Here is a 23,446-nt window from a genome sequence, read left to right as displayed (position 1 = left end):
CCCTTGACACTATTTAAAACACCACCGACTTTTGTGTCATCTGCAAACTTACTAACCCACCCTTGCACTTCTTCATCCAAGTCATTGACAAAAACTACAAATAACAGAGACCCAGAGACCTTGTGCGACATCACTGGTCACCGACTTCCAGATGGAATACTTTCCATCCACTACCACTCACTGTCTTCTTTCGGCCAGCCAATTCTGTATCCAGACAGCCAGATTTCCCTGTATCCCATACCTCCTCACTCTCTGAATGAGCCTACTGTGGGGAACTTTATCAAATGTCTTACTGAAATCATATACACCACATCCACTGCTCGACCTTCATCAACTTGTCTCGTCATGTCCTCAAAGAGCTCAATAAGGCTTGTGAGGCATGACGTGCCCCTCACAAAGCCATGCTGACTATCCCTAATCAAACTGTTTTTCAAAAGAACCATAAATCCTGTCTCTCAGAATCCTTTCCAGTACCTTGCTTACCACAGATGTAAGACTGACTGGTCTGTAATTCGCAGGGATTTCCCTATTCCCTTTCTTGAACAAAGGAACAACATTCGCCTCCCTCCAATCAACCAGTAGTACTCCCTTGGAGAGTGAGGATGCAAAGATCATCACCAGAGGTGCAGCAATCTCATTCCTCACTTCCCTTAGCACCCTTGGATATATCTGGTCCAGCCTTGGGGACTTATCTATCTTGATGCTTCCCAGAATTTCCAGTACATCCACTTCCTTAATATCAATCTGTTCAAGCCCATTTACCTGGTCCATGGTGTTCTCACTATCAACAAGGTCATTCTAGTGAATACTGAAGCAAAAAACTCAATGAGGGCTCTCTTACCTCTGCAGACTCCAGGCACAAGTTCCCTCCACTATCCCTGATTGGGCCATCTCTCTCTCTGATCATTGTCTTATTTCTCACATATGTGTACAACGACATTAGGTTTTCCCTCATCTTTCCCGCCAAGGCTTTTGCATGCCCCCTCCTAGCTCTCCTCAGTCCAATTTTGAGTTTTTTCCTAGCTGCCCTGTTATCCTGTAAAGCTATGCCAGATCCTTGTTTTCTTAACCTTAAGAAAGCTTCCTTCTTCCTTTTGACGAGAAGGTCCTCTTATCTTGTCATCCAGGGCTTCTTCATCTTCCCATTCCTTGCCTGTCTCAGTGGGCCAAAGTTATCCAACTTTCGCAACCAATGCTCTTTAAACAGTTTCCACATTTCTGTTGTACATATCCTGTAAAACAATTGTTCCCAATTTATATTCTACAGCTCCTGTTTAATAGCAGTATAATTTCCCCGCCAATTAATTACCTTCCCATACTGTCTGTTCCCCTCCCTCTCCATGGCTATGGTAAAGGTGAGGCAGTTGTGGTCACTGGCACCGAAATGCTCTCCCACTGAGAGATCTGACACCTGTTGCCTCGCACTGAATCCAATATGGCTTCCCCCAGTCGGCCTATTCGATTTTGAATATATTAACAACCCAGCCTACACAACCATCTGCAAAGAATTTCAGATTCTCTACACACGTAAATTGCTCATTTATCTGTATATACATATCTAGAAATGAGTATTTAGAGAGGCAAGTTATTTCCAAGATTTCTCTGTTTTATTTTTAAGTTGTAAATCATTATTTCTTTGTAACTACAGGCCATTTAGTCTAGCAAAGGTAATGTTTTGGAATCTGATTCAGGGGTGAGGGGGAGGAATCTAGCAGGCATTCAGAAGATGAGTTTAATTGAATTGAACGGAATGTGATTATTATCCAGTGCAGATTTGTAAAAGGCAGATCATGCTTGACTAATCTAACTGAATTTATTTTTTGGAGGAGTGGATCAGGTTGATGAAGAGATTTACATGTGTTTACATGATTTTTAACAAAATCTTAGATGAAGTACCACTTACAAGGCTTTTTAACAAAAATAAGCCTTATGGATTAGGTAGACCAGTGTGCAAATAGGTGAGGAAAATTTGGCTTAAGGACAGCCACGATTGATTTTTCTTTTGGTCTGGAGTTCCACAGGGGTCGATGTGACCACTACTTTCTTTGTTTAACGTACATTATTTGGAGAGATGTATGAAATGAGATGCATTTTGGCAGAAGGGATGGGGAGAGACAGTATGCACGACCTTGGGAACTGTCTGCATTGCTGCTTGAAGATAGCTGATTATATTAAGAGGGGGCTAGTAAAGCTTGTGGGATCTTGGCTTCATAAGTAAGGGAATGAATGGAAAAGCAGGGCAGTTATAATAAACCTTTATAACAGCTAAGGTTATGGCCTAGATAGAGTTCAATATGGTCACCACATTTTAGAAAAACTTCGTGGGTCCTTGAGTGGAAGGAACGGTTTATGAACAAGTCCCAGGAATGATGATGTTTTTGGGGTGGGGGGGTTTGGAGGGTTGGTCTGGAGAGGAGATTTGATAGGAATGCAAAATTGTGATGGCCTTGAATTAGGTATTGTATGTGGAAGGGGGCCAGTTGTCCTATTCTATATGCACCCGCTCCCCAAATGAGCATCTCACTCAATGCCATTCTTCTGTCTTCTGAATGTTCTGTTTTCAAATAACCATCTAAATTCCCTTTGATTGAACCTGTCTGCCCTGCACTCTCTGTAGCGCAGTGTCCGTTCTGATCACTCAATGAAGAAGTTTTTCCTCATTACTCTCTTGCTCCTTTTCACTAATTTCTTTAAAATCTGTGCCTTCTTGCTCTTGACCCTTTTGAGTTGTGAGAGCATTTCATCCTTATTTCTTCTGTCTGTACCTTTTAGTTCCCGAAGCTATGTCCTATGGAACAAAAATATTTTCTGTATTATAAATATGCCATGAAAATATTTGTGAATTACTGTACATTATTATTTATATTCCAATTTCTATGTAACATATACTTTTGGCAGTGAACCCTCCTTCATATCAAAAAGCCTACATGACTGTTAACCTGTCTTCATTTCATGGGCTCCCTAGCCCACTGTTTCCAATATTTATAGCCGTCTTATCTCAAATTTATTTTAGTGATCCATATCCTTTATTCTCAAGCAATAATCCTTCAGTTTTGTGAGTAGGATGACATTCCCTCAAAGGCTGTACAATTAATCAAAGCTTGTAAAATTTTGCAAATGCGCTTTAAAAATACAAGTGTTTCCATTGTTGCAATGTTTTCACTGCCTCAATTACACTTGATATTTATAGCTGTGGGACATCAATTACTGACACCATCAATCTCACCATCTTTAGCACCTCCTGATTAATTCTTATGCTGGTATTCTCCATTTTGCCTCTCATTGATCTTTCACTTTATGTTCAGTATTCCCACTATTCCCCCAGTCTGTCACAAAGTAGAATCCTTCTGCAAAGTCCAGAATTAGACACTGACCCAATTCCTGTAAGTGTCATCCCTCTGAAGAATGTTTGGAGATGGTAGATGATGGAAACAGCAGTCCAATGTGATGGGACAAGGTCCAGGTCTACAGATTTTGGTAACAAGGTGATGTGGACATGAACTCAATTTCATGCAGGGAATGGAGATAATGTGGAACTTTGCATATGAGGGTGGTAGATACAGAAGCAATCTTAATCTCCACAGCACTTTTAATCCCTTTAACCGTCCATCTGATTTTCTTTTGAAGTGCTGTGGAGATAAAGTCGGGGAGTGGGATTGACTGTGTTGCTCTGAGGATATCTGCCGTGGGCCGGATTGGTGTTATCTGTGCCATGGATAACTCTCGATATCGTTATTAATTTTTCTCTTTGTTTAGAGCATCCCAAAATGTTCAAAACTTCTTGACCATTTTCTTTACCTAGTAAAGCTTTTTCTTCCCTATGTAGTTAACAGCAGCGATGTTTTTCGGATGTGTAACCCTCTTTATAATACTGTAACAAAAGTTAGACTTTCTCCGGTAGGTCAAACTTCTCATGTACTTAGAACACATTCTGGTACAAACTTCTGTTACTATTGCTGAATAAGCAAATTGCTTTCTTTTTATTTTGGTTTGTTCATGTAAAGATTGGTAGTGCACACACTGATTTGCAGCAACAAGTGGAAATAAGATTGGCATAGTGGCATGTGATAACATTGAAGTAGGTCTGCTGTTTCCTTCACTAACATTGAACTTCCATCATTTATACGGCCTAGTCTCAACTGTGCAGTTATACCAGCTCTATTATACCTCCCTGTTCTGTTTTCTTGTATAGGAGCTCTTTCAGGTATCTGGTTGAAATAATACATTTGTAATTAAGTTGGCAGTACCTGTGTCAAATGTTATAATGGATAAGTTTGCAATTTTAATAAAGATGAATTTAAAAATTTGTATTGGTACGTAGTATTTGAAAATGAATTTAACTTATTGAAGCACTATCTCTTGGGGAGCTAACACCTTCATTACATTATATGGGCCTACATGAACCAATTGTTAAAGTTCACTTGAGAATGTAACTTTTTCAAAAAAGTTCTGGGATTCACATATGAAAGAACTGAAACCAACATAGTCATTCTAAAAGTGAGAAATTTAACAAACAATCCAGGTATTTTTCAATGTATAATTTCAGTTACATCACACTGTAAGCTTTTGCTATCAACTCTGTGTCTTACAATCTTATTCTCCACAACCACCTGATGAAGGAGCACTGCTCCGAGAGCTTCCAAATAAACCTGTTGGGCTATAACCTACAATTATGTGATTTTTAACTCTGTTTCTCTGATGCTGCAAACATGAAAATGAAAATACTACTCCAATTGAAAAACTTGCTTAAAACATTAGATTGGACAGAACGTACGTCCCATCAGTGAGCTGACATTAAAACTACAATTATTTTCACAAAAAAGTTGTTTTACATTTGGAAAGGAATATTTCACTTCTGTTATCTGGTCCAGCTTGAGAGATTGGTTTGAATTGTGTGTAGCATTGCAGATTTTTTTGTTAATATGTGCTTTTGACCCACGAGCTCTGCTACAAGCAGCTAAAACCAGATCAACTCTAGTATAGATATTGAAGCAGTGGTATGTCATGGTACGAGATCTCCATTGAAGCTGATTTATAATTTTGAGTCATGGCTCAAACATTGGATGAGGATGGTGCATTATTTTGTGTTTTAATGCCTTGTGTTGTGCTATTCCTAAAATCTGGACTTAAGAACACAATGACAACCATAAAACTATTGCCATCTGTCAGGGGAAAACCCATCTGCTTCACTACTGGCTTCTCGGGTAGGAAGCTGCTGTCCTCACCTGGTCTGGCATATACGTGACTCCAGAACCACAGCAATGTGGTTGTCTCTGAACTACTCTCTGGGCAATTAGGGACAGGCAATAACTGCTAACCTAGCCAACAATGCCCTCAGCCTGTGAATGAGTAAAAGAAAAAAAATCAGTTGTTAATTTGAAAGCTGAGATTGATAGATGTTTGTTATCAAAAGCAGTTGAGGGATCGGGACAAATGTTGGGAGTTTGGAGTTAGGTCATAGATCAGCAATGATTTTTATTGAACTCCAGCTCAGGGAACTAAATGGCTTATTACTGTTTCTGTTATCTTGTTTGAGATTCAGTGTTAATATTTTTGTCAATAATTGTAATATTTCCATTTAAACATTACTGCACATGAATATCAAATAAGCCATTGAATTATGAGCAACTATCTTCTTGGTGAAATTAAGCGAGTATAGATGTGAAACTGTTTGTAGTTGGTTGGTTATGTGATATATATTAGTGAAATATATCAAAGGACACTTTCCACTGAGTTGCACCCTCTGAGTGATTATTCCCTACAACTAGTGGCTGATGCATTAATTTTCTAATCATAAAGTTTATGTTTTGATTTGAAGTGTATGGTTGTGCACTTTTATCGAGGTTAAGGGCAATACTACAGGTATATTTTTTTCTTGAATAACTCTAGCTGGGAAATGGTCTAGTGGTATATCTGAAGATAAATAAGATACAATTAGATCATACGTATGAAAATAATCTTATTTTCGGAATCTGCTGATGTGCTGCTTCAAACAGTTCCTTGTTTTTCCTTCATTAGGATGATTGAGGAGTGTGGGAGAAGAGCGAAGACCATGGCCGAGAAGAGGCAGTTATTTATGGATATGAGTGAGTACCTTGTAATTTCAAAATAAAGTCACATGAGTATTGAAGATATAGAGCTGTGTTTAATACTCATTAACACTTCAAAAGTGGATGTAATCATTCAAAGTGAGATGTGAAAATGGATTATTTAAAAGCCTATTAATCTGTTATACAGGAAAACAGTCAATTTTTTTTGCAGTGCAGTGACAGAATGGGCAATTGCTGTGGTTTTCGAATCAGGCAAGTTCTCCGTTTACACTGTAGTATTTCCAGGAACAGAGAATGATTGTGAAAATTAGATATCTAGAGTCTGTGTTTTTTGTAGCATCACAAAATGGGAGGGAGTTAGTCTCAACATGGCTTTAATATTATTGTTTTATACTTTTCCACGATCAGCTCAAAAGCAACAGAGAAGTTGCAGTTGGTACTCTAGAATGTGGAATGGTATGTTGAATGGAATCGAGCTGATGTGGAAATTACAGAAATGAGTTGTTTGGCCTAACCAGCTTGTTTTTCAATTTATTGAGCAAATGTACCTTTGAACCAATCACAAATATATTTATTGTTCCATATTCACTGACGTTTCCTTTAACTGCCCATCCATTCTATTCTAACATGTAGAAATGATCTGTACCACAGACTCTGAATGTACACTCCACAATCTCTCTGCTCTGAGGAAATTAAAAAAAATCATTGTGCTCTCTGCTGTAATGCTGTTTGATTTACTTTTGAAGTGATCTTTCAATCTCTGGCAAATTTTCTTGTGCCTCCTATTTCCAATCCTATCCTGGTTTGAAATATCACTGTCATATTCACCTGTGGAGATAAGTGGATAGCTCAACTTTTCCACTTGCCATTTCTGTTCCTCAAGTGACTACAGCATCTGAGTGAAACCATGCTGTGCCATCTTTTAGTGCACCACCTTTCGACATGTCGGTATTATAGCTGGATTCACCCTTCCATCTCAGCTTGTTTGTCCTGTAGCATTGAGCTTTAATCCAATCAGAATGAAATTATGACTTTTTAAACAAAACTGACCATTTCATGTTGGTTGAAATTGTTTCCAACTGCCTTGTATTTGCTTATTCAATCACCATGCCCTTTCAATTTCCTTTGATAAGAATTGTTTACACTGCTTCCTAGTTAAATCACCTACAAGTGTAGATACTAGTTCCTCTAGACCTGTATGCCAGCTGTTGAAGTGCACAGTAAACAGAGATCCTGAGCAAAACACTGCAGGATAATGGTATACACATTTAACCACTCTGGAAAACTGTCCTCAACTCCAACACTCTGCTCTTTCACCTTGAATCTATTTTTATTTTAGTTTTGCTCCCCAAATTCCATAACACTTTAATCTTCTGCACCAATATCCACTGTGGTAACTTGTCTAAGCCGCCTTGAAACTTTGAGGAGCATAAGTTGGGAGCATAGGCTGTCAGGGAAGGATGTGGTGGAAATGTGGAACTTTTTCAAGGAGCAGATACGACGTTTCCTTGATATGTATGTACCTATCAGGCAGGAAAGAAATGGTCGTGTGAGGGAGCCTTGGTTGACGTGGGAGGTTGAATGTCTAGTAAAGAGGAAGAAGGAGGCTTACATAAGGTTGAGGAAACAGGGTTCAGACAGAGCAGTGGAGGGATACAGGATAGCCAGAAGGGAGCTGAAGAAAGGGATTAGGAGAGCTAAGAGAGGGCATAAAAAATCCTTGGCGGATAGGATCAAGGATAACCCCAAGGCATTTTATGCGTATGTGAGAAACATGAGAATGACGAGAACGAGGGTAGGTCTGATCAAGGACAGTAGTGGGAGATTGTGTATTGAGTCGGAAGAGATAGGAGAGGTCTTGAATGAATACTTTTCTTCAGTATTTACGAACGAGAGGGACTGTATTGTTGAAGAGGAGAGTGTGAAATGGACTGGTAAGCTAGAAGAGATACTTATTAGGAAGGAAGATGTGTTGGACATTTTGAGCAACTTGAGGATAGACAAGTCCCCCGGGCCTGACGGGATATATCCTAGGATTATGTGGGAAGCAAGAGAGGAAATTGCAGTACCGTTGGCAATGATCTTTTCGTCTTCACTGTCAACGGGGGTGGTACCAGGGGACTGGAGAGTAGCGAATGTTGTGCCCCTGTTCAAAAAAGGGAATAGGGATAACCCCGGGAATTACAGGCCAGTTAGTCTTACTTCTGTGGTAGGCAAAGTAATGGAAAGGGTACTGAGGGATAGGATTTATGAGTATCTGGAAAGGCACTGCTTGATTAGGGACAGCCAGCACGGATTTGTGAAGGGTAGGTCTTGCCTTACAAGTCTTATTGAACTCTTTGAGGAGGTGACCAAGCATGTGGATGAGGGTAGAGCAGTGGATGTAGTGTACATGGATTTTAGTAAGGCATTTGATAAGGTTCCCCATGGTAGGCTTATGCGGAAAGTCAGGAGGCATGGGATAGAGGGAAATTTGGCCAATTGGATAGAAAACTGGCTAACCAGTTAAAGTCAGAGAGTGGTGGTAGATGGTAAATATTCAGCCTGGAGCCCAGTTACAAGTGGAGTTCCGCAGGGATCAGTTCTGGGTCCTCTGCTGTTTGTAATTTTTATTAATGACTTGGATGAGGGAGTCGAAGGGTGGGTCAGTAAATTTGCAGATGATACGAAGATTGGTGGAGTTGTGGACAGTGAGGAGGGCTGTTGTCGGCTGCAAAAGGACTTAGATATGATGCAGAGCTGGGCTGAGGAGTGGCAGATGGAGTTCAACCCTGCCAAGTGTGAGGTTGTCCATTTTGGAAGAACAAATAAGAATACAGGGTTAACAGTAGGGTTCTTAGTCAGGTGGAGGAACAGAGGGATCTTGGGGTCTATGTACATAGATCTTTGAAAGCTGCCACTCAGGTGGATAGAGCTTGTAAGAAGGCCTATGGTGTATTAGTGTTCATTAGCAGAGGGATTGAATTCAAGAGTCGTGAAGTGATGTTGCAGCTGTACAGGACTTTGGTTAGGCCAAATTTGGAGTACTGTGTGCAGTTCTGGTCGCCTCACTTTAGGAAAGATGTGGAAGCTTTGGAGAGGGTGCAGAGAAGATTTACCAGGATGTTGCCTGGAATGGAGAATAGGTCGTACGAGGACAGGTTGAGAGTTCTCGGCCTTTTCTCGTTGGAACGGCGAAGGATGAGGGGTGACTTGATAGAGGTTTATAAGATGATCAGAGGAATAGATAGAGTAGACAGTCAGAAACTTTTTCCTCGGGTACAACAGAGTATTACAAGGGGACATAAATTTAAGGTGAAGGGTGGAAGGTATAGGGGAGATGTCAGGGGTGGGTTCTTTACCCAGAGAGTGGTGGGGGCATGGAATGCGCTGCCCGTGGGAGTGGTAGAGTCAGAATCATTGTCGACCTTTAAGCGGCAATTGGATAGGTTCATGGATGGGTGCTTAATCTAGGATAGATGTTCGGCACAACATCGTGGGCCGAAGGGCCTGTTCTGTGCTGTATTGTTCTATGTTCTATGTTCTATGACATGACACTGTTTTTCTCCCAAATATTTCTGTCATTATCACCTTCAAGAACTGAAGTGGATTAATCAGATAGTACCATAGTAACGTTATGGCACAGAACGAGGCCGTTCAGTCCATCATATCTGCGCAAACCGAGAGGTAAAAAAGAATCGATCTACTCAAACCAGTTAAAGACCCTAGCTCCCTATATACGGCACCCTATATACGGTAAAGATCCTAGCTCCCTATATACGGCACCCTATATACGGTAAAGATCCTAGCTCCCTATATACGGTAACGGGGTTCTGCTTCAATTCCTAAACCAGACAGTGAATTTCAGATACCAACCACCCTCTGGGTAAAAAATGCTTTTTCTTAATTCCCATTTAAGCCTTTTAGCAATCACCTTAAATCTGTGTCCCTCAGTAATGTGCTTCTCCACTATAACTTACAGGTTCGTACAATTCCATCTTGCTGAGGCCCCTCACAATGTTTTACACCTCAATTAAGTCACCTCTCGGCCTCCCATGAGGAAAACAACATTAGCCGATCCAATCTTATCATGTTGTTGCAATTTTCAAACTTTGACACTGTTGTAAATCTCTTGCATACTCTTGCCAGGCTAATTATTTCCTTCCAATAATATAACGATTAGATCTGTACCCAATGTTCCTGCTGTGGCTTAACCAGCATTTTATTCAGCTCCAGTGTGAAATCCTGCTTTTGAATTCTGTTCCTCATCCAATAAAGGAAAGCATTCCATATGCCTGCTTTACTGCCTTTATCTACCTGATCAGTCACTGTTAAGGGACTGCGGGCATGCACTCTAAGGTCTCCCACTTCCTCTAGTCTTTTAAATATCCTCCTGATTCTGGTTTATTGTATTTTCTCTCCCCAGATGCATTAACTCTCACTTTTTCCACATTGAATTACATTTGCCAGTTTTCCACCCACTCACCCATTAATATTGTACTGCTGTTGATAGCTATCCTCTTCACTGTCAATTTTGTGACCAATTTTTGTGTCATCTGTAAGTTTTGGAATCATGCCTCCCATTTTTAAGCCCAAATCATTAACACAGACGACAACTAGCAAGAGGGACTAAGCCCTGTGCAATGTGCCTGGGAACTGCTTTCCATTTGTAAAAACATCAATTGTTTCCTGTCGCTGAATCAATTCAGGATCCAATTCATCACATTGCTCTCTATTCTATTGGCTTTTACTCTTCTGACTAATCTGCCTTACAGGATCTTTTCCAATACCCTCTGAAAACCCAAGTAGCTATCATCCACTGAATGGCAGCACGGTGGCTCAGTGGTTAGCACTGCTGCTTACAGTGCCAGAGGCCTGGGTTTGATTCCAGCCTTGGGCGACTGTCAGTGTGGAGTTTGCACGTCCTCCTCATGGGTTTCCACTAGGTGCTCTGGTTTCTTCCTATAGATGTGTGGTTGAGGTGGATTGGCCATGCTAAGTTGCCCATAGTTTCCATGGATGTCCAGACTAGGTGGGTCAGTTATAGGCAATGCAGGGTTACAGGGATAAGGTAGGAGGCTGGATCTGGATGGGATGTTCTTTGGAGGGTTGGTGGGGACTCGATGGGCCAAATGGCCTGCTTCCACACTGTGAGGATTCTAACAACTACTCTCGTTAATCCTCCTTGTTACTACTTCAAAAAAATTCAATTAAGTTAGTAAGACATGAACTCTTAACAAACAATGCTATATAGCACTGATTATTCCTTTCTAAGTGATGCCATTTCAAACAATAATATAGCATCTATCCACCTGCTAACATCTGTATTTGTTCTTTAGCTAGATATTTTATAATTTCATATTTCATAAAAGGTGCAAACATTTCACAAAGTGTTGAATGTACTGACCTGTACTTAACATAGAACATAGAATGTTACAGCACAGTACAGGCCCTTCAGCCCTCGATGTTGCGCCAGCCTGTGAAATTACTCTGATGCCCATCTAACCCACACCATTCCATGATTATCTATATGTATGTCCAACGCCCATTTAAATGCCCTTAACGTTGGCGCGTCTACTAGTATTTCTGGCAGGTCATTCTACGGCCCTAGTACTCTGAGTGAAGAAACTACCTTAATATCTGTCCTAAATTTATTGCCCCCAATTTAAAGCTATGTCCCCTCTTGTTCACCTTCATCCGAAGGAAAAAGCTCTCACTGTCCACCCTATCTAGCTCTCTAATTATCTTCTACGTCTCAATTAGGTCATCTCTCAACCTTCTTCTCTTCAAAGAAAACAGCCTCAGTTCCCTTAGCCTTTCCTCATAAGACTTCTTTCCATATTAGATAACATTCTAGTAAATCTTCTCTGAACCTTTTCCGTAGTTTCCACATCCTTCCTAGAATGCGGTGACCAGAACTGTACACAATACTCCAGATGCGGCCGCACCAGTGTCTTGTGCAGCTGAAGCGTGACCTTGTAGCTCTGAAACTCAATCCCTCTACCAATAAACACCAACGTGCCATGTGCCTTCTTAACAACCCTATCAACCTGGGTGGAAACTTGGAGGGATTTATGCACCAGGACATCTAGATCTCTCTATTCATCTTCACTGCCAAGAATTTTACCATTAGTCCAGTACTCTGCATTCCTGTTATTTATTCTGAATTGAACTACTTCACACTTTTCCACATTAAACCCACTCAAATATAAGGAATCCAAGTATGACCTTCCCAGAGCCATTAAGACAGCCAATGACCAATACCGATTCAACCTAGAGACCCAGACAGACACCTGGTGACTATGGCAAGGACTGAATGACATCGCAGGTTCTAAAAAGAAACAGTGCAAGATAGCAGACAATGACACATCCCTCCCAGATCATCTCGATGTCTTCTACGCTCGCTTTGAGCAGAATTTCGGAGGAGAGGTAACACCAATTTCGGCAATTCTTGACGAACCTATCCTAACAGGGTTTCAAGAGGGCCAACATCATACCTGTGCCTAAGAAGGCTCATGCAGCATGTCTCAATGACTACCGCCCAGTGGCCCTAACTTCGGTGATCATGAAGTGCTTTGAAAGGCTGGTCATGGCATTAATCAGCTCTAGCCTCCCCACTACCCTTGACCCACTCCAATTTGCCTATCGGACCAACAGATCCACGTCAGATGCCATATCACTTGCCCTTCACTCCTCCCCAGAACATCATGACACCAAGAACAGCTACGTAAGAATCTTACTCATTGACTACAGTTCAGCCTTCAACACTATTATCCCCTTGAGACTGATTACTAAACTTAGTGATCTCAGACTAAGCCCCACTCTCTGCAACTGGATCCTCAGTTTCCTGACCCACAGGCCACGATCAGTGAAGATTGGGGACAATATTTCATCCTCACTTACACTCAACACTGGAGCCCCCCAGGGGTGTGTACTCAGCCCCCTACTGTACTCACTGTATGCCCATGACTGCGTTGCCAAATACCAGACTAACATCAGGCAGCTGAGGAAATTTGGCATGACAGTGAATACCCTTGCCAACTCTTATAGGTGCACCATCGAGAGCATTCTGTCTGGATGTATCACTACCTGGTATGGCAACTGTATCGTTCACGTTCGGAGACGGTTACAGAGAGTGGTGAACTCTGCCAAGACAATCACAAAGGCCAGAGTAAAAAGTGAGGTCTGCAGATGCTGGAGATCCGAGCTGAAAATGTGTTGCTGGTTAAAGCACAGCAGGTTAGGCAGCATCCAAGGAACAGGAAATTCGACGTTTCAGGCCAGAGCCCTTCATCAGGAAAGAGTCCTTCCTGATGAAGGGCTCTGGCCCGAAACGTCGAATCACAAAGGCCACCCTCCCATCTATAGAATCCACCTACCAGGCCCGCTGTCAAGGAAAGGCCGCCAGCATTCTCAAAGATCCATCCCACCCTGGCAATGTTTTTCTACAACCTCTACCATTGGGAAGAAGGTGCAGAAGCCTGACACATGCACCAGCCGGTTTTGAAACAGTTTCTACCCTGCTGTTGTTATAAAAACGAATGGACTCTCAAACTCTTAACATTCGCCTGTACCTTTACCTATTATTTACTTATCTATGCTACTTAACTCTGTGATCTGCCTGTATTGCTCACAAGACAAAGCTTTTCCCTGTGCATTGGTACATGTGACAATAAATTCAATTCAATTCAATGCACTCCTTTTGCCACTTCTCAGCCCAGCTCTGCATCTTACCTATGTTCTTCTGTAGCCCACAACATTTCTTTTGCACTGTCCACAACCCTGCCTACCTTAGTGTCATCTGCAAATTTACTAACCCATCCTTCTACGCCCACCTCTAGATCATTTATAAAAATGGCGAACAGCAGTGGCCCCAAAACAGATCCTTGCGACACACCACTGGTTACTGAGCTCCACGATGAACATTTCCCAACAACCCCCACCCTCTGTCTTCTTTCAGCTAGCCAATTTCTGATCCAAACCTCTAAATTACCTTCAATCCTGAAACTCTGTATTTTGTGCAATAGCCCACCGTGTGGAACCATATCGAACAACTTACTGAAATCCATGTACACCACAACAACCACTTTCCCTTCATCCACCTGTTTTGTCATCTTCTTGAAGAACTCAGTAAGGTTTGTGAGGCATGACCTACCCTTCACAAAACAGTGTTGACTGTCCTGAATCAAGTTATTCCTTTCCAGATGATTATTAATCCTATCTCTCAAAACCTTTGCCAAAACCTTACCCACAACCTAAGTAAGGCTCCCTGGCCTATAATTATCTGGGTTGTCCCCACTCCCCTTGAACAAGGGGACAACATTTGCTGTCCTCCAGTCATAAACCAGCGTTTATGAAGGGAGAAACAGAATTAATGTTTGAATCCAGTATGACTCCTCAGAACTGAAAAGGAACAGAAATGTAATGGATTTTATGTTCTGGGGTTAGGAATGGGCATGCGTTGTGAAGAGCCAATGGAACAGAGGGTTAAGGAAAAATGAGAGGGCAAGGGAAGTCCAAAAGAACAAAAGACCAGGGGAGTATTACACGTTGTATGGAATGTACAGAACGTAGATCCAGAGGAGAATATGTCAGCTGTAACTGAAAGCAAAGCCATGAAATCAAGTTACAGGCAATAAAGAGAAAGAAAATATCAAAATTGAGGGGAGTGTTCTTGATCTGAAGTGATTGAACTCAATGTTGAGTTCTGAAGGCTATGAAGTGCCAAAACAGCAGGATACCGTATCTCAGATTTGTATTGGGCTTTGCTGGAGAGCTTCTATCGACCTAATACAAGTGTGAGCATGAGAACAAGGTGGTGTCCTGCAATGGCAAGTGACTACAAGGGCAGGACCATATTTACAGACTGAGTGGAGGCTTCCTGCAGAGCTGTCTGTTTGGACCCTGTTTGGTCAGGAGTTTCCATTTGAAAGCAGGGATTACAATGGTCACTCTACTTTCTTCTGGCATAATCCAGTTTCTAATAGAAATTTAATCTATTTGCGATTTTTAACATTTCATTATTATGTACTTGATAATTGTGAATTTTCTTTCAACTACAATGATTGTCACAAATGAAGACCAAAGGTGAATTTCCTGAGATGAATGATCAAACCATTAGCCAATCAAGAGATTGGGCTCCACTGCCAGGAATGAGGCTTGAACTCTCGATCCTTCTCGCAGGAAGTTGAAAATCACACAACACCAGGTTATAGACCTTCATCAGCATTGCTCCGAAAGCCAGTGCTTCCAATTAAACCTGTTGGACTATAACCTAGTGTTGAGTGATTTTTAACTTTGTCCACCCCAGTCCAACACCGGTATCTCCAAATCATGACCATTCAGAAACATCTCATAGTGGAGCAATTTGCAGATAATGAACAAAACGATCTTGGTGTATTAGTCACTGAAGATGACAGGGAGTGTGATGGTGACATATGAAATACTTACCTTTATTAGCCAGGGTGTAGAATATAGGAGCAATGAAGGCTAATATAACTTTATAAAACATGGGTCAGGCTACAGTGGGCTGGAGTACAGTATGCAGTTCTGGTTGTCACTCTATTGGAAGGATATGATTGTGTTGGAGAGGACAGAGAGGAGATTCACCTGGATGTGGCCAGTGATGAGGAGAGACTCGAAAGGCTGGGTTTGCTTTCCCAGAAACGGAGGAGGCTGACGGCGATCTGGTTGAGGTAAACATAATAAGAGGCAAAGGCAGGTTGGATTGTGAGAACCTCTTCCCCATAGCAGACATGTCTGAGACCAGAGGGCACTGGTTTAAGGTGAGGAGCAAGTGGTTTAGTTCTGCGAGAAAGTTTTCACATAAAGGGTGGTATAGATATATGTGCTGCCTGAGAAGATGATGGAAGCATTTAAGTGTGTGGCTGAGCACATACGCCAGGGCATAGTCGGCTGTGGGCCAAGTGCAGGTAACTGGGATTCGTGTAGTTTGGTGTTTGTTGGTTGGCATTGACATGATGGGCCAAAGGGCCTGTGCTTTTGCTGTGTCTCTCTGACTATGACTCTGATTGAATGATACCAGGTTTGAAAAGGAGAAGAGAGAGTTAAGCACCAAGCTATTAAAGTTAAGTAACACAAACTTCAAAGAAATGAAAATTCCTTTGGGCACTGTCAAACAGACTGAGGTGTTGATGGTGAAATGTGCAGACAAACAGTGGGAAGTATTCAAAGAAGTATTTGCTTCAACATAAACCCAGTATAGAGTCAAAACATGTGGTGCTGGAAAAACACAGCCAGTCAGAAGCAGGAGAGTCGACATTTCGAGCATAAGTCCTTCGTCAGGAATATTTCTCCATTGAGCCCTGTGTAAAGTTTGCAGGTGTACGGTTAAGTGACCATGGTCACCACGACAGATGGAGGAGGAGCAGGTTAAACAACAAGTCTTATAAAATGCAAGGAAAAGTAGAAAGAAAGTCATGTACAAAAAGGGAACATAAAAAACAAGCTGAGTGATTTCAAAGGTGAGAGTTAAATTTTTATAAATGTATTGAGAGAAAGAGCAGTGAACATTACAATATTTCTTTACAGTTGAAGGAAGTGAGAAAGAAAGTGATGACAAATCTCTGATTTCAGAATTTGTGCAGAATTTACAAAAATCTATCATCTGAGAGAAAGCGCAAGTATCGATCGTAGAACAAGGTAAGTCCGGGTTTGTAAGTGTAGTTAATTTCTCCGTAAACCAGGGAGTGTTCTGGCCGATTGAGTTACTCGATGTCACTAGGTAACACTGAGGGTACCGTAGTTAATACTAATATCCCTTGGCTATGAGATGGGGAGACCTTCCAAAATTCTCGTTTCCCTGTTGGAGAGTGTATACACACATTGCTTTTGCATGCGGCTAGATCTTCAATAACACCTTGTTTGGAGAAATTGAACATCTGACAAGTTAAGATGCGTAGTTAATTGGTATCCACGCTGTTCTGTGTATTTTTGAGAGAAACTTTGAAATGAAAGGAAAACTAAAGCAAGGAAAGAAAATGCATTAAAAAGGAAATTACCAAATTGCATGATAAGACTTTGTCCAAACGGAGACAAAAAAAAATCTAAGATGAAATATTGGGAGAGTCAGTTCATGAGCTGAACACAACATTTGACTGAGTGTGTTGTCAAGGAGCTCATGGAGAATTTGAAGTCAAGGTGAATAAGAGATATATACTCCGGGAGGAAAGGAAGGTAGATAAGGCTGGAGCCCTATCATCTCAGCACCAGGTCATTCCAGATGATGTCCAAGGCCTGACCATCTTCAACTGTTGCATCAGTGCCGATCCCTCCATCACAAGATCAGAAATGGGAATATTTGCTGCAGAGAGCAGATTGTTTGTGGTTCCTCAGGTAATGAATCAGCCCATGCCAGTACACGGCTGGAAAATGTTCACTCTTGGGCTGATCAGTGGCAACTAATATTCATGTCACACAGAATGGCAGCCAATGACTATCTCCAAGATGAAGTAATCCAACTACCCCTCTTTGATCTTCAGTAGCATTATCATTGTTGAATCCTTCATCATCAACATTCACATGCACCATTGATTAGAAAATTAAATTAATCAGCTGCATAAATAATGAGGCCTACGGGGTAGATCAGAGGCTGGGTATTCTGCAGTGCGTTTGACTTCCTAAAGCCTGTACAAGTCAGGAATGCAATGGAGTACTATTCACTCGGCTGGATGGGATAGCTGACCACCAGGACGATGTTGCTTCCTTGATTGACATCCAATCCATACCTTAAACAATTACCTCTTCTACCTCTGACGCACAGTGGCTGCTATCTATAAGATGCACTGTTGAAGCTCACTGAAGCCTCTAGGACTGCACTATCCCCAGAAGGAAGAGGGCAGCTGGTATAGAGGAAAACTACCATCTGCAAGTGTCCCTCCCATCCTTGTAGCACAGTAACATGTAGCTAAATGCGTGACATTGTCTTCACGGTCACAATGCTGGAAATCACTCCTTAACAGTACTGCAGCAGAACATTTTACCATAGAGTACAGCAGGTCAAAAAGGTGACCAACATTTCCTTTCAAAGGGCAATACGTTTTCAGCTTTCCAGCTGGTCTTGTATCCCAGAAATGAATGAAAGAAATGCCAAGAGTGAGAGAGAATTTAACACCGTGCACTGTGTTTATAAAAAAAAATGATTTGCAAGCAAGATGGGTAAAATGGCATTATTAACAATGTAATTTTGATATGGTGAAGTTTGGGGAGAATCTTTTGTCAAAGATCATAAAAATGCTGGTCAACATTGTGGATAAGTGAGGACTTTTTTGTGTAATCAAATTAATGTTATAATAACTCAGACTTGATAATACCATGAATTGTTTACGTTTTAATTCATGTTGTTCATGGAGAAACTGAGCAAAAGTAGAAACTAGTAGAAATCCATGAAAAATGCAAAGTTAAAAATCACACAACACCAGGTTATAGTCCAGGTTTAATTGGAAGCACTAGCTTTCGGAGCGCTGCTCCTTCATCAGGTGATAGTGGAGGGTTCCAAAAGCTAGTGCTTCCAATTAAACCTGTTGGACTATAACCTGGTGTTGTGTGATTTTTAACTTTGTACACCCCAGTCCAACACCGGCATCTCCACATCATGAAAATGCAGAATGTAACAAACGTGAAACAGTTTAAAGAATCTTTCATTGTTCTTCAATTACTGTATTGTGTGAGCTGTGACAAAGTGTAGCCTTGGGCTTACACAAGAATTAGGAGCAGGAATAGCCTGTTGAACCATTCAATAAGGTCACAGCTGATCTGGCTCTGGCCGTAACTCCCCTCTTCTGAATGCCCCTTCAATAAAAATCTACGCAACTCAGCCTTGATGATATCCAGGTGATACAGCCTCCAGCATTTTGGGGAAGAGAATTCCACTGACAAATTGCCCTCAGAGAGAAAATATTCTTGTCTCAGTCTTCAGTCAGAGACCCTAATTTTTAATCTCTGGCCTATAGTTCTGGACTCTGCCCACTGTGAAAAAACCTCCTCCTAACATGTACCATCTCAAATCTCCGTGTGTTAATAATTCAATCTGTGGCTCCTCAGGAAATGAGACAGACCATTCCTGTGCATAAAACCTGGATAATATTCATTATTTTAAATTCAAATTGAGATGAGCACAATCTACTCAATTTTCCTTGAGAGATGACACTTCCATCCCAGTAATCATCTGATCTGCTTATAATTATGCACTTTTGTAAATGACGGGACATGCTCCAGATATGATTGCGCTCAGAGCCTGTATAACTTCAATAACACTTCATATTTTGATAGTCCATTCTGCCCTCCCCCCCCCCCCCCCCCCCATAGACATCAACATTCTATTTGCCATCTGAATCACTTGCAGCATCTACATACCAACATTCTGTGATCCATGCACCAACTTATTGGGCGGCACAGTGGCACAGTGGTTAACACTGCTGCCTCACAGCGCCTGAGACCCGGGTTCAATTCCCGACTCAGGTGACTGACTGTGTGGAGTTTGCACGTTCTCCCCGTGTCTGTGTGGGTTTCCTCCGGGTGCTCCAGTTTCCTCCCACAGTCCAAAGATGTGCGGGTCAGGTGAATTGGCCATGCTAAATTGCCTGTAGTGTTAGGTAACGGGTAAATGTAGGGGTATGGGTGGGTTGCGCTTCGGCGGGTCGGTGTGGACTTGTTGGTCCGAAGAGCCTGTTTCCACACTTTAAGTAATCTAATCTAATCTTATTGTGAACAAGGGAATTCTGTGATCCCGTTCCGTTGAAATACCACGCTGCTTTTCTGTCTGCCCAAATGGACAACTTCACATCTTCCACTATCTGCCAAATGTTTGCCCTCTCAGCAACCTATCAAATTGACAATTTATAGAGTTATTTATAACCTCTTGGAACTTACATTCTTATATTGATATCGATTGTAAGTCACGGAGGCCCCCAGTGCTGGTCCCTGTGTCACTCCAACAATTACATTTTCCATTTGTAAAACTTGTTAGTTGTTCCCTTTTTTGCTCCCTTTATTTGTAAAAGCTAACCCAATCCACGATACAACATCATCATCAAACATAACCCCGACACCGTGGGCTCTGATCAAACATAACCCCGACACCGCGGGCTCTGATCATACATAACCCTGACACCGCGGGCTCTGATCATACATAACCCCGACACCAGAGCTCTGATCATACATAATCCCAAAACCGCGAGATCTGATCATACATAACCCCGACACCGCGAGCTCTGATCATACATAACCCCGACACCGCGAGCTCTGATCATACATAACCCCGGCACCGCGGGCTCTGATCATACATAACCCTGATACCGTGGGCTCTGATCATACATAACCCCGACACCGCGAGCTCTGATCATACATAACTCCGACACCGCGAGCTCTGATCATACATAACCCCGACAATGAGAGCTCTGATTCCGGGCGGTGATGTTTTAATGTGATGGTATCGAATATCGTTTTAATGGTGAAGTTAGAAACAAAATACCTATTCAAGTTTTGTCATTTCACTCTCCCATTATTAATTCCAACCTGTCATTCTTGAAGTGACTAATATTTGCTTTAAATCCTTGTTTTGATTTTAATTGTTGAAGATGTTATCAAATGCTTTTATATTTCCGGTAAGGCTTCTCTTGTACTTTGCATTTTCTCAATTTGATGTTGAATATAACTTTTGATTCTTTACCACAGAACGTCTGTTCATCTCGTGGAATGTTTCTCTCAATAAAATTTAATCTTTTAAAATAATATTCATATCACTCGATGTCTTCTTTGCTTTGTTTTTGGCCAAGCAGCTAATCTTCCCTCTGTGCTAAATTTACTCCCAACACCATGTGCTTTGAGTTTGTCAGATAACATTTTATGTGGAAGCTTGTCCAATACCTTCCAGAAATCCAACTATGACAGTGGATCCATAATGCTTGATACTCATTAGGGCTTAACAAGACTGCCCTCTCAGCAGATGGTATGTGGTTCAGTTGGAGCGATGTGAATGATGGTGAAATGCAACTATCACTCTGTTACACAAATCTTTGAAGTCACACATTCAACTCTTTCAACTTATTTACTCATTTTATTTGTGGCTCTGGCAGTATTCCCAAGAAAATTAAGGCTCTTGTATCATTTTTAGATTAGATTAGATTCCCTACAGTGCCGAAACAGGCCCTTCGGCCCAACCAGTCCACCTGACCGTCCGAAGAGTAACCCACCCAGACCCATTTCCCTCTGACTAATGCATCCAGTATTATGGGCAATTTAGCATAGCCAATTCACCTGACCTGCACATCTTTGGACTGTGGGAGGAAACCGGAGCACCCAGAGGAAACCCACGCAGACACGGGGAGAATGTGCAAACGCCACACAGACAGTCGCCTGAGGCTGGAATCGAACCTGGGACCTTGGTGCTATGAGGCAGTAGTGCTAACCACTGAGCCACCATGCTGCCACCCCTTATTTTTCTATTATGGCACTTTGGCCCTCGCAATCATGAAGCAAAAACTCTTAACCTGGACCTAGTTATGGAATTGATACTAAATGGATGACCAAACTTCAAGAGATTTCCAAACCTTAGATTAGATTAGACTTACAGTGTGGAAACAGGCTCTTCGGACCAACAAGTCCACACCGACCTGCCACCCACCCATACCCTACATTTACCCCTTACCTAACACTACAGGCAATTTAGCATGGTCAATTCATCTGACTCGCACATCTTTGGACTGTGGGAGGAAACCGGAGCACCCGGAGGAAACCCATGCAGACACGGGGAGAACGTGCAAACTCCACACAGACAGTCGCCTGAGTCGGGAATTGAACCCGGGTCTCAGGCGCTGTGAGGCAGCAGTGCTAACCACTGTGCCACCGTGCCGCCCACCTCTATCCTTTGTGTGTTAAAGAACTTCCTAACATCTCTCCTGAATGGTCTAGCCCTAATTATCAGACAAGGCTCTCCTAGATTCCCCAACCACTGGAAATAGATTTTTTACCCTGCCTTTTCCTGTTACTATCCTGAAGATTTTAATCAGATTACTCCTTACCCTCCTAGAATTTTGAGAAAACAGGGATACTTTGTATAATTTCTCCTCATAACCTAACCCCTGAAGTCCAGGTATCATTGTTGCAAACCTACAGCGTACTCCTTCCAGGGTCAACAAATTCTTCTGAAGGTGTGGTGGTCTGATGTGTCATCGGTATGTTTGGATTTACTGTGATTTTCTATGCTATTATCCAAGTGCTGAGAAAAGAGATACGTGATCCTTACCTGGTTAGAGCTACATGTGACTCCAGACCCACAGCAATGTGGTTAACTCGGGCTGCCCTGTGAAAGGCCCGCTCAAGCTACTGGAGTTTCAGAGGAATTGGTGATGAGAAAGGATGTTGTCTCAGCCAGCGACACCCTCACCCCTAAAATGAATAACGAAGATTGAGTGGTATAAATGCCTCGTGGAGGAAGGTTCTCGGATAATGTTTTCCCACCCGGAGTGTGAATCCCAAACTCCAGCTCATTGTGAAGCCAAACTCCCTTCAGACGCAGCGACTTCCTGTCGATGTGGTTTCTGGGGACTGCCCTGGATGCACAAGTTCCCATGTCATACAGCTATCCTGCTGTGTTTGTTATGTTTTATTTAACTATTGAGGTTTAGGAATATCATTCATAAATTATCTGTAGTTGTATTAAGTGGGTTTCCAAGCTAAGTTATAGATATAATGCAGTGCTGATATCCCCTGGTACAGGTTTAAACCACTTCCCCCTCTCCTTTTTTCAAGGGAACACAAAAGTTTCAAACACACCATGCACTGCCCGAGCTGCTCGTCCAGTCACTGCTTCCAGGTTCCAGCTCTCAAACCCACTGGTGCCCTTTGGCTCCCTCTGCAGATCTTCTCCTATTACATAAAAGGCCAGAACTATACCTTCTCCCCCAGGCACTCCAGGAATTTCTTGCACTTTTTCAAGGTATAATCATTCATCAGCTTTGAGCTTTATGCTTGGTTATTTCTCTGTATGTGATGATTTAAATTGCTGGGCTAACTCAAACCTTTCACTGCCATACATTGAGCACAATGTAGGGGGTGATGGATTCTCAGGGGATTGTAGCACAAACAGCCAGGTTACTGGTTTAAAGACAGGCTTTAATGTAGTGAGGGGTATGTCGTGTTCAAAATGATCGATTGTGATAGGGGACTCTCTAGTCCGAGGTACAGACAGACATTTCTGTGGCCAGCAGCAAAAAATCAGAATGGTGTGTTGTTTCCTGGTGCCAGGATCAAGGATGTCTCCGAGAGGGTGCAGAATGTTCTCACGGGGGAGAGGGGCCAGCAAGAAGTTGGAACTCATGACATCAGAACGGAAAAGGTTGAGATTCTGAAGGGACAATATAAGACAGTTAGGCAGGAATTTAGAAAGGGCGTGCTTG

At 42.0% G+C, this 23,446-nt stretch overlaps 1 protein-coding gene across 6 annotated transcripts in view; it reads left to right on the top strand.

The window, feature by feature from the left end:
- The window catches only part of dtnba (dystrobrevin, beta a), a 540,419-nt gene that overhangs the window by 77,212 nt on the left and 439,761 nt on the right, over window positions 1-23,446 (top strand). For all 6 annotated transcript variants that reach the window (XM_060822037.1, XM_060822040.1, XM_060822034.1 and 3 more), the window contains exon 2: window positions 6,019-6,086. In XM_060822037.1, the coding sequence (XP_060678020.1) occupies window positions 6,020-6,086 (67 nt within the window). In that variant the 5' untranslated portion in view covers window position 6,019. The remainder of the gene's footprint in view (window positions 1-6,018; window positions 6,087-23,446) is intronic.

Source organism: Hemiscyllium ocellatum, chromosome 3 (genome assembly GCF_020745735.1).
Source record: "Hemiscyllium ocellatum isolate sHemOce1 chromosome 3, sHemOce1.pat.X.cur, whole genome shotgun sequence".
NCBI lineage: Eukaryota > Metazoa > Chordata > Chondrichthyes > Orectolobiformes > Hemiscylliidae > Hemiscyllium > Hemiscyllium ocellatum.
The sequence above is the reverse complement of the archived record's forward strand: the minus strand, read 5'-3'. Positions and strand labels throughout refer to the sequence as shown.